Source organism: Haliaeetus leucocephalus, unplaced genomic scaffold (genome assembly GCF_000737465.1).
Source record: "Haliaeetus leucocephalus isolate CR32 unplaced genomic scaffold, Haliaeetus_leucocephalus-4.0 Scaffold656, whole genome shotgun sequence".
Taxonomy (NCBI): Eukaryota; Metazoa; Chordata; class Aves; order Accipitriformes; family Accipitridae; genus Haliaeetus; species Haliaeetus leucocephalus.
The window spans coordinates 13,125,532-13,137,899 of NW_010973092.1; the positions used below are offsets into that span (position 1 = coordinate 13,125,532).

Genomic DNA, 12,368 nt, shown 5'->3' on the forward strand with positions numbered 1-12,368 from the left:
TTCCTGCTAAAGCCTAATGTCCAAATGTGAGAGAGACACGCTATGTATGCCAAACTTGTCCAAGATTCAGCAAATCTCACAACCACAATGCAAACTGAATTTAGAGCCTGGGGATATCCACACATGTTTTCATGCAGGCAGCTTAGGTCCGGATCTGCACCCAACTTAATAAGCCCCTCTGGGTCAGCAGGAGTCAGATGAGGTCTGACTGGGCTAATTAGATCTGGCTCACTGGTGGTGATGCTGGGCCTGGGCTAGTTTCAAGCTTAGCCATCCATGTATATCTGCATTCTATTCCTTAGTACTTGGTTTTTTTCTGGGGTATACCACCTTTCTTCCCCATCAGTATAGAAAATGAACTGTATTTGCCAGTGTTCACCAGTGTATCCTGCATTGAAGAGGAGAGGAATAGCCAGGCAGCCTTGTCAATGAGCTTTTCTTGAGATGAACATCTTATCTCACTGTGGGAATGATATCAGGATGACAAACCTATCCATGATGACTGGAGCTATAAATGACAGGAAGGAACAAGATTAGGAAATGAATTCTTTAACTATGTTGAGAAGCCAATTATCACAAGGCATGTGTATCAGGAGTGAATTCCACACCTGTTACCATAGTCTGCAACTGTAATTAATTTACTGATAGCACCATTACAGCAGATCTGTCTTATTTGCTATGACCTCCACAAGAAGAGACAGCATAGTTATGCATATAATTGCATGCTGAACTGCCAGAATCATACAGTAATAAGCATAGTATAAAGGCTTGAAATAGTACTTCTGAAAAATATGAAAAAAGATGTGTGAAAAGTGACAGTAATTTGTAATATATTTTGTTTCAATGTTGTATTTAACTGATGTATAGAAAATGCACAATTTAAATGATACAATGGTAAATTTAGTTGTAGTGAATATAAAGTTCTAATTAAAAATGATTATTACAATCATATAGCAAAACACCAGTGCTGTGTAAGGATGGAAGGTGAGTCACAGCTGTTCCAGGCATAAATGGGAATCTCAAATCGTTAGGAATGCATGGACCCTGCAGTTATGTAATGCTCATTAGAAACGTGATAAGTTTGTGATGGCGCAACAGATTTTAACACTAGTGCCAGCTCTGAGAAGGGGAAAAGCACATTAATGAACTGTTACTTGGACTAGTATGTTGCTCAGGATGAACTGCTGGAGTTCCCTCCCCATGATGACCTGCCAAATCAAGGCCCGCATTTATAACACCCTCTCCTCCTCAGAACTATGCAATATATTGCGTAATAAGATGCTGCTCATTAAGTGATGCCCTGAGGTTCATAGACAGTTAATTCAGTGATCTTCTGATAAAATATTTATATTTAGATGATCTTCGTGTTTTCACACTGCAAATTTCCCTGAAGTGTGATGCCACTGAGAACTGACTTTATGGATGTTTTGCTTGCTACACCTGTGTTTACATTCAGAAGTCAAATGCTGTGCTTGCTTAGTTCCTCTAGCCTCTCTTACCAAATTTATTGCATGCAGCAGAGGAAATAGGGCTAAAATATACTTTAATTGTAAGTCTCTTAAATTCCATAAGCTTTTCAGTTAAAATTCCAAGCAAACAAATCAGATCTCTTTTTCAGCAGTAAAACTGTATGCCTATATGGAACCTGCACTTACAAGTTACAACTTACGGTTTATGTGAACTGATGTCATAGGATGAATTACAGGTTTTCAAAATAAGATGAAAGTGTAGTTTGACATAAGGATTCCTTTTAAGCCATAAACAGTGTATCCTGGGTATGTGTGTGAAAATTCCATTAGTTTAACCTACAATATTATTGAAAGCATAGGTCTGATTCCAATTTTTATCTCTCTCCACAGCGATTACCTAGACAAATTGAAGAGCGGAATGAAAAATTAAAGAAAGAAATGTTAGGTAAGTAACATGTACATATAACTTGCATAATAATCTTCATAGTCTACTAGAAAAACAAAAATGCATGAGTAGAATCTCTTGTATAATTTTAAGAAGGTAAATCTTAAAGGAAATACTTATTCTGTGTTAAACAAAACTCCCAATTTCTTCATAGTTCTCTATTGCTTGGTTTCACCTGCAGTAAGTTCTAGCCAAATAATTCTCCCACACATAAAAGGCTATTAGTTAAATTTAAAGAAAGAATACTCAAGACCTTCTAAAACAATTTATACTGATGCATGTAAAAGCAGGGGGAAATGGTTTGAAACAGACCAACTGCTCTGCCCTTTCTCTCTGCAAGTAAACCTTCAAAGCAAGCATTCCCATGAAAGGGATAAAACAGGGTTTTCACTAAACCTTTACATAAAAGAAGTCAACCAGCTGTAATAACTGAGCATGTTTGATCTTGTGTCTGAAGAAATAAATTTGGTTGTTTGTAGCACTTCCAACCTATAGACCTCCAAGTCTTTATGTTTACCTTGATTTATATAGTATTTCAGTTCTGTTTGTTTGGAGGCTGAATTAGACCTACCTAGTGTTACAAACTGGCATCTGGCCTTGCTAGGAGTGGAATTAGATTTCCTAACTGCATAACTCGTCTCTTGACTTTTTACAATTCTATACCAAAGGATACTATTGACTTTACTTGTTTGTAGAAAAGAGAATTTGATTAATATAACTCATTTGAATGTATGTGCCCCCATCATCATGTTGTGTGGTATTGCTTGGATAATATCTTAACTAGATTGATGTATTTCAGAAGGATAGCTACTTAAATAAGATTGTGCAAGCAAGATTGATTTTCATGTGTAATATTAAGTATAAAGCACTTCCTTGCACCACTCACAGGGTTATGGTTAAACAAACAGTTTGGGGGGGGACCTCCTGCCCAAAAAAAGACTACCGTCAACATTGTCTGCTGTCTTGTAGTTAACAGAGTTTGTTAATTCTTATAGGTTCAGACACTACATAAGCCAAACTGATATTCTGGTTCTTTTTAAAATGAGTTTTTATTTTTATATAATCTTTTCATTTGTACTGTTTAGAAAATCCACACAAAAGAGCAAGGACAAATGACAGTATAAGATAAACTAATTGTACCTAACCTGTTTCAGAAATAGCTTCAATAGTTACCTGTTTACTCATTCTAGGTGTGACAAGTAGTAGCTGAAATGCTATTTTAAGATGAGTAGGCTTTGAGGGTTTGGGATGGGAAAGGGGAAGACTGTTTTGCTATTCTGCAGAGAATCAGGTTAAACTAAAGTCTGTCTTGCATACTGTAACACTAATTCTTAAAATATTTTGGAAGAAGAGACTGTTTCAAGGGCTTATGCTGAAGCTGGTATTTTTCTTTATTTTTTTTTCTTGCTGTGCAGGGAGTCTGATTTGCTCTTGCTTTGTACCTGTTTTGACCTAGTCAAGTTGCAGTGAGGCTTTCTAGAGCTTTACATCATCAGATTCTGTTTCCACCATTGTGCTTAGAACAAGCCATAAATAAAGAAGGTTAAGTGTCATAGTGCTATAAACAAATGACAAATACAAAAAATCTCCAGAAGGATCATGCCCATTTGTAGGACATGGGATGGGTTTCAACAAAAAATAATATGATAACAATTTCTAATCTTTTTTGAACTCTCCCTTTGTACCATTGTTACCAATGTCTAAAGGGCCTCACTAATCACAAGGGACTATACTGAAACAATAAATCCAGCTTTATAAACTGTCATTACAAACCTAGTTCTATACTGCTAATTTTTGCCTAGATTTCAGACTAGATGTGATCTTTTTAAAAAGCGTTCATCCAGTGGCAGTTAGGATTTCAGAACTAAACTCGTCTTTTGGGAACCAGTTCAGGCTGTTTATATTGGGATTCTCAAGAAAGGAATCCCTTCTCAATGATGTTACATACATGCAAGGAGATACACTGATGTTTACTGGTGTAAACAGCCAGGGAAACCAGACTAAGAGTGGGGTAGTACAGCATATAACCCTATGTTCATCCACAACCTTTGCATGCAAGAAGATTCATATAAATTGTCACATATATTGTTAAAATTATATGGTGTCAATTGGGCAGGTGGTATTTTATTCTTAGCACTGCTTGTGATCGCTAGTGTAACACAAATGGAGGATTTTTTTCTATAATACATTCTCTTAATAGAACATTTGAAATTAAGTTAGGAATATGAGCAGTAACCAGACTAATTTTTTTAAGTGTTATAAAATTCTCTGTATCTTATTGGTAAGAGAGATAGCATTAGCATTAGGATCCAATGATGGAGGCCTGGGAATTAAATACCTCCCAAGGTTTACAGAGTGCTGCTGTTCTGTCTGAGGTCAAGTAAAAACCCTTAAAATTGAAAAAGGGGAATTAAATGAGAGTTGTGGAAGGAGTGAAAGAAAACAAACTTGATATAGTGTGGTGGTTAAAAGATTTCTTTGGGTTGTTTTTGTTGTACGATGTATTTGTTTTAAGCTGTTTCAACTTTTCTATTTCAAGAACTTTGTTAGTGCTATTTACTGAGTACTGTGTCAGAATAGACAATTGCTTATGGTAATCTGTTAAAAGTTTACCTGACTACTGGTTAAGTAGTGCCAGGTGTGCAAGGATTCATTCTTGCCTTCTCACAGGGGAGTCTGCTCAGGTGTCTGAGTTGTACCCCAGATTCTTTGGTTCCAGTAGAGCAAGTCAGATGCGTCCTAATAGTTCCAGGCTAGGCCTAGTCGAGGAGCACTGACACTAAGTTTAAGTTCATCACCAACAAAATCTTTAGAAAGAATGTCACAGTTAATGCTTTGGCTCCTTTGAAGTTTGGATATTGAATTGAATTTTTATTTTAGTCAATGAATCAGCCAGTAATGTTTTTTCTAGGTTTTTATTCTTTCAACTAAAACTAAGTCCTGGTATACCCAACTAACTAACACTGTCATGAAAACTGGAGCTTTGTACAAACAAACCAAAATAAATGGAGTGCATCTTCCTCCTTTCCCAAGTGTGTTTCCTGTTTTCCAGTGCTACAGCTCATTACCACATAGTTTGTCAGAAGCTGAAACCACTTCTTAAGTGATTGTGTGTAAATAAATCAGAGTACACATTCTTGGCTGGATTTTTCTTCCAGACTACCTAACTATGAATTCTTGTGTGCAAGTGGTAGTGCATGTGATTGAAGTTGATGTCACTAGAAAAAGCATGTTTTGTTGCCAAACCAACTCTATTTCTGCTATGTGTTCTGCACGGGTCTAACTTTTCCAAAGCTGGCATTTGTGTTTAAATTATTTTCCTATTTTCCATTCAGCCTTTGCAGGTTAGTGCTGCTGCTTGCCACTGACGTTTGCTCAGTACAAGCTAACCTCTGAATTTCACATTAAAGAAAGCTTAACTTATAGCACACTTTAAAGTAGCTTTTAAATCCATGTCGCTCTTTCCCTTTATGCTTTCATAATGTGAGCGTCCTCTGACTTAGTAATTGCCCAGGATGTGAGCATATACTGACCATCTTCTGTGTTCTTTTTTATTTCTCTTCTGACTTTAAAGCCAAAGATTTCCAGCTATTGTGCAACAAGCTAGTCTTGTTTAGAGAAACTGTAATTATTGTGATAACTAGGACCAGTTCCTTTGGGGAGAGGGTGTGAAAAGAGGGGAAGTTTGGAATAGTTTTAGCAAGATTTAGCAGCTTAGAGGCTGTGACAACAATAGTTTTCTGCATAGCTACAGGGGAGCCAAGTATATTGGATATAAAAAAATCAGATGGAACATATGCCAATCTGTGTAACCCATCTTATACACACAGAGTTCATCAAGTCTAATCAAAAACTATGGGGACTTTCAGTTTAAGTTATAAATGAGTGCATTCCAGAAAACAGTGAAATGTACTTGATTATCAATGTGATTAATGGGAAGGCCTATCAGAGCATATCACCTGGGCCTTTCTGCCAATAAGAGATTTTTCCAGCTACTTGAGATCAGCAAAGATATTTATTAGGCTTAATGCCCAGAGAATTAGTTGCTTTTTTTTTTTTTGATACTGAAGGATATGTTGTATTTGCAACTAAGCTGCTAAACCCCAGCACTGTATATAGGGAGGTCACTTTAAATAGTTCAAATCGGAGCTAATACATACTTCTAATTCAGTCCTCACTTACCATTTAGGGAAGGGAAAAGGATTTGCCCTTGCTCTTTTAATTGCTTAAGAGATGTTGTTGGTAATACAGAAAGTTATACAAAGATGAAACCTCATCAGGAAATTTGTCTTTTATCCAAAAAAAATTCTTAACACAAACAATATCTAGCTTTTCAACTTCCAGACACCACATTAACACTAGCAACTATACTAGGAATTATTGCCAGAAAGTCTGAATAGCAATTAATTTTGGCTGTTATGTCTTAATGTAAATCATGAGAAATCTTTTCGTGCATCTGCCTTTTGCAACAGGATGTTAAATTGCAGTTAGGTGAGTAATGAATCACAGACTTCTGAGCCCTAAATTGATTTTTACCAGTTAGTTTTCTGGTTAACGTCTGAATATCACTTTGCTGAAAAAAACTTAATATGCTGGAGTTCCAGATGAAATGTAGACATAGGCTCTCTAAAATGTAAAGAACAAGATCTTTTCTATGAAAATACCGTCTCAGAGATGAGAATGTGACCCTGCTTGGGGACAAGTGAGTGTTTGATTGCTGAGAACTCTTTGCAGCTGAGTCACAGCTCCACATGCCTTTTTCCTTCCTTCAAGCACAGTCTCTGTTTTAAGAGAGCTTTTCTTTGGGGGGAGGGGAAGGTTGGACTTAACTACAGATCTTAATTTAGGGATGAAAGGAAAGTGGGGGAGGAGGAAATAGTGCTTTCCTACAATGATGGGTTTATGTGTGCCAAGACAGCAGGAGCAGTGCTTGGGGCTTGAGTTCCCGGAAAAGGCAAGGCTTTCTTCTGCTTCATTACCAATTTATTAAATGTGGCTGCACCAAAAGGCATTGCTGTATGTGGATTTAAGTGATAGAACAAGAAGGTGACCTATGACTGTATTGTTTTAATTATTCAGTCACAGTGAGATGAAGAATAAAGTATTAAATATATCATATGGTCTTTAGCTTCTCCCCAAGAGCTGGCCTAGCTACAAGCAAGAATACCAAGGCAGTTGTTCTGTGTTTATTGGCTCTTGTATGACCGGAAAAGAGCTATCGTACTAACTCCAATTAGAAAAGACCTTTCACAGTTTCCTGAAACAGGCAAACTCGTCTGCCTGCTCCTGAGCCAGCTGCAGTGCCTGGATAACTTCTGAACTGTTTACAACTGACTCTAGCAATGCCACACTATGCCAGGATTCTTCCACCAGTAGACAAAGACACTTTTCACCCCAAACCTGAAGCTAAGCAATGACCAAATGTTTGTCTTGAAGTGCAATAGCAACTATTCATCCCAGTCATAGAGATGCTATGAACAACTTTATAGTTTTATAACCAAAATGCTCTTAGGATGCAGTATGAAATTATGAACTTAATAGTTAATTTGGCTTAAACAGGGTATAGCTTAGGAAAAAAACTCCACCACCAGTACAAAGAAGCTAATCCTAGCTGAGCCACTCACTGGAATGACTTCAGCCAGAGCATTCAACCACCTCACTTGTTAAACCCCAAAGAAAAAAAAAAAAAAAAAAAAATCAAATTGAAGAAAAATCCTGTCTCACCAACTACGTGTTTTTGTTGGGTAAGGTGGTCTTTTTTTTCCTTGTGTAAGGCCATGGAATTTCTATGTTGACTCTCAAAGACCAATCTTGCTTTAAAATAATTACACAGACCTCTGAAAGATACCCAGTTGTGAACCAGCACTTTGATGCAAGATCTTAATTATTTTGCCATATTTAGGAGTACCGTAGTAATGCTGTTAGTTTCTTTATGCAGGACTGAGTTGTTCCTTAGAATAAAATGCTTACATTTTTCCCCACCTATTGTTTGTTTTTGTATATTCTGTGAATGTGTTCAAAAAAGCTCCCCCTGCCCCAATTCAATTTTGAAAATGTGACTGAAGAAATAGTGTATTTTGGTTTATGGTGATGGTATTTAACCTGTCTTGAACTGTCGCTAGATTCTAAGAGATAAGGGGCATGCTTCCATGGGGTAAATTCAGACTTGGATATGATTTCTGTTTCAAGCACGGTCACAGGCCTGCAGTGTCATTCAAGGCAAATCTCTTGATCTGTTTGTACTCCATTTGTGCGACATAAATGCTACTTGTGGTTTTCTGTAAAGAACTTCTATAGGGCTTTGCTCCTTATGTTTCTGTACTTCTTTATCACTGCTGTGAAGTTACTGCTTCAGTATGGCTTAGGAACAAAGCCTGAACTAAATTCTGGCTGGTGCATTGTAGTGAGGAAGCTTACTTAATAGCAGTAGTGATGATTGCACTGCTGGGCAGAAACAGGGTTTTCAAACAAACAAAAGACCTTAAGAAAAGCAAAGAAACTAAATGATAAGTGTTCGTATGACTTTGCAGTTAGATTCTAATATGTTAGTTTAGAAGTAGAAATAAAGGTGAAGGTGACTAGAATAACAGAGATGTTTCTCATGACTTTAAGGTGGCTTGCTGAAAACAGACACATGCAGGTAGGAATAGGTGTGGCATTTGCACATTTTAGTTACGTGATTATGACTACTTCAAGTTGCTCAGCTGGATTTCCTGTGTGCCAGCTATTGTCACTTTTTCCCCACCCTGTGCATGCACAAATCTCTCAGCAAAACAAAATCCATTGCCTTGAAGAATCTAGTAAAGGTAGAAGGCTTTTGAAAGGTGGTGTGTAACCTGTGGATGCAAACCTAGAGTAGGCTTTAACTTGTCCAAACTTCTCCTGTTTGTTCTTTGGGAAATTAGTCTACAATTCTGCATTGAAGCCAGGAGGAAAATCACGTTTTTCTTGGAAAACTGACTGTCTTCCTCCTTTGTCTTGTCATGCCAGGTGTTCAGTCAATGTTGAAGTTGTTACCTCTGCTTCTTGTTTAATTTTATGCATTTTATCTATTCTATCATCTCTATATAGGTAAGATTTTTTTTAAAAGGGTATCCTTTTGTTGCCCTTCCCCTTTTATAGGTGGTAGCAAGATTTATTTTCTAGAGTCAGAAAACATGTATGATAGATATATATTGATAGAAGCCTTTAGATTTTACTAACTGTCATATCCTATGTATATTTAACAATGCTTGTTAAATAATAGTTGTTTAGAGCTCTTAGCAGTGGTTAAGTTAGTCCTGGAGAACTGTAGTTTTGAAAGTGAGTTAAACTGCTGAGGTTTTTTTGCAGGCAAAATGGCTGTGAAGTTGTACGCTTCAGATGGGACTGCGTAGTTTGCAGGTGCAAACACAGTTGGAAGGATGAATTTGTTTTATTTTTCTTTATATCAATATACAGATTTAGAAAGGGATTTTTAATAATTACAAACAAGCAGTTTGAACTTTGGCTTTCATTGTGTCTTGCAGTAGACTAGGAGACTGGGTGGTTATATTTTGATTGTTTTTAGAGCTGTAGCTGCATCAAAAATGACCAGAACTGAAACCTTTGTGTTAGAAAATTGAATGTTGGCAGCTATCAGAGTTATATCCAAGCATAAGTATAGGGGAGACCCGTGCTTTGTTGTGAGCTCTTAAACTCCTGTGCCTCAAGAGCTTATTACTGAGGAACTAAGGTGCTTCTGGATAGTATAACCAGATAGCCATGACTGTCTGCAGGCACTGGCTCTTTATCAGGGCTAACAAACTGTTCAGAACCAGCATGGTGATCTGTTTTCAACCCCAAAGCTGACAGTAACTACATCACAGTTGGGATTTTTTTTAACTCCTAGGAAGAGCCTAAATATTCAACAAACTGCAGAGATTTCCACAGCATTTACCTTAAATTAGTAGATAAATTAGTAGAGCTGGACTGTGTGTGTAGTTAGGCATAATTCAATGGGAGTTTTCCCTCCGCCTAATACCTAACGTGTTATCTCTCCTTTTCATTGTAGGCAAACTGAAGGATCTTGGGAATTTGGTTCTCCGCCCCTTTGGCCTGTCAACAGAAAATTTCCAGATAAAACAGGATTCATCAACTGGTTCATACTCCATCAATTTTGTTCAAAATCCAAACAACAATAGATAACATGAATTCAATCTAGTTCTGCTGGCTTTCAGGCTGCGTGACCGTGTGCTTGCACGTACCAATAAAAGGATTCAGCAAACATTCTTCACGTTCCCCAAGTGAAGATAAGACTCAAGCATATTCATTTCCCTGCTTGTGAAATTATTTACAATGTGGATGTAAAGCAAGTCATTTGACTTATCTTAGTGATAACTGTGTCCAGTGTGTGATTTATTATTTTCTAAATTTTTTTTTTCTTCCCTTGTGGTGTTTGGCTTATCCAGCAGTCAGATTCATTATTTTGGCCCATTCAATGCTGGCAACAAAATTCTAGCAAGCAATTCAGTTGAATCAAAATGCCCACACACCTGTAGCCAAGAACAAAGCCTAATGCTGTCTTTGGGAATTAATGAATCTAGCAGAAGCACTTCTCCACACTCAGCAGGTGGATATGACTGACAGCATGCATGGAAGCAAGCCAACCTCTTCTGTGGAATAATTTTTCTTTGTAATAAAGGCTTGGTATTTCTGTTGGTTTGGTTTGTGAAGTTCTTGCCTTATTTAAGTCCTTCCCATGGTGGTATTGTTAAAAGTGCTTATAGCCACCCACAAATAACATACTTGCAAGACATTAATTTGAAGCATTTGATTTTATTTTTTTTTGTCTTGCTTATAGCAATATCAGTAAATTAACCTCAGGCCACCCTTACCCTTACCACCACAGTTTGTTTACTTTTTATTAATTTTTCTGAAGGCAAAAAGGAAATTTTGTGCCTATATATATATATACACACTTTGTAATGCTACCATAAAATTAGTTAAATTTGCTTGTCTGAGATTCATTCATATTACAGATACCCATAATGGGAAACAAATAAGTGATGTTAAAGTTGATTGCAAAAGATCTTCATAGTATACTAGACCTTGAAGACTGTGAAGTATCTATATATATCTCTCTCTGTATATATATATAGGTGCTGTTGAAATAGTTCATTCAGATTTTGGAGAAGGGCTGTCTTTCTTTTGTAATTACTGCTTACTGGTTTTTATATTGATGCTGAAATGTTTACATTGGAGGCAGATTTTTCAGTTGTCTCCATGCAGATTTCAACACATGATTTAATTAAATAATTAGTGGTGGCTGTCTATTGACTATTGGTTGTCATCTTGAATTTATTTCAGGAAGTCTTTCTGTGTACTTAAGGACTGAAATTACAGAGCTCCAGTCTTTACAGTAATACGCCTTAAAGGAATAGTCTCTCAAGCTAAGTCTGCAGTGAGCGTGTATTAAGTCTCTGGGAATTAAAATGTCATTGTCAAAAGAAGACAGAAGGCCTAATTCACAGTGAGGCCTGTGCAGCCTTTAACATCTTCTGCATAATTAAAATGTCACTTAAGCAAATAATGGCAAACAGCCTCTAGGATTTCCATGTGCTGAAACTGTAACTATGCCGTGCTTTACTGGAGTGAAGTTTCTAATGTGCAAGGCTGAATTTCCTTTACTAATAAAGTTTGGGCAAATGGTAAGGTGTATGGACGGGAGGTTTTAAAAAAAGAAGATGTTGCTCCTCGGAGCAGGCACACTGCTGCTGGGGCTGGGTGTGTCAGACAGACACCAGTATCCAGGCTGAGGGCTGAGCTTACCCCGGCAATCCGGGGAGGAGGGAATGTGCTGGGAGAAAAGCATGCTCACGCCCAAGAGGCTGTGCAGGTCCAGATAGGCTCATTAGCTCTAAAACCACTCTGCTTTCTGAACTGAGCTCTTCAGATCCAGGGAAGGCTTACTGGGTTGGGCAGAGTGTTGGGGCTAATATAAATGTTAATAATTTTTCCTGAAACCTGGAACGCTATGGGGCAAAGGTGTCCAAGCTGTTTCAGAGGAGCCCTGGGTGGAGGCAGTGCTGGGCTGAAGCTCGTAAGCTTGGCTTGTGGCCAAACTGAGGCACTCAGGTATGTCTGAATCATGCTTCCCTAGAGCTCCTAGTTCGGCACGGGCCAGGTAGAGGCGTCAGTTCTTGCTGTTGCAGGCTCCATGCTGCCTGAGAGCTGAAAAAGTGGCTGGCCCTGGAAGTGGTACAATCTGTCTGCACCTGGAGCCAGGCGGTCCACTGACTCTTCAGTTACGGTAGCTAACCCTACACAGGGGCTGGCTGAAGGGTGGGGAAAGGAGTTCTTCTAGGCTTTTTTCTCATTTGCCAACATGAGCGCTAGTCCTGCGTCACTGAATGGGAAGCAGACTAGGTCTGTGCCCTGGGTTTCACTCAAATGCAACATATATGTACACCCTTAGAACATACATAAATGGAACC

The 12,368-nt window shown here is 38.0% G+C and overlaps 1 protein-coding gene across 2 annotated transcripts in view; it reads left to right on the forward strand.

Moving 5' to 3' along the window:
- The window catches only part of TTC1 (tetratricopeptide repeat domain 1), a 33,267-nt gene extending 22,673 nt beyond the window's left edge, over nucleotides 1-10,594 (forward strand). For both annotated transcript variants that reach the window (XM_010579104.1, XM_010579105.1), the window contains exons 7-8: nucleotides 1,860-1,914; nucleotides 9,947-10,594. In XM_010579104.1, the coding sequence (XP_010577406.1) occupies nucleotides 1,860-1,914; nucleotides 9,947-10,080 (189 nt within the window). In that variant the 3' untranslated portion in view covers nucleotides 10,081-10,594. The remainder of the gene's footprint in view (nucleotides 1-1,859; nucleotides 1,915-9,946) is intronic.
- Nucleotides 10,595-12,368: the final 1,774 nt, after the last annotated feature.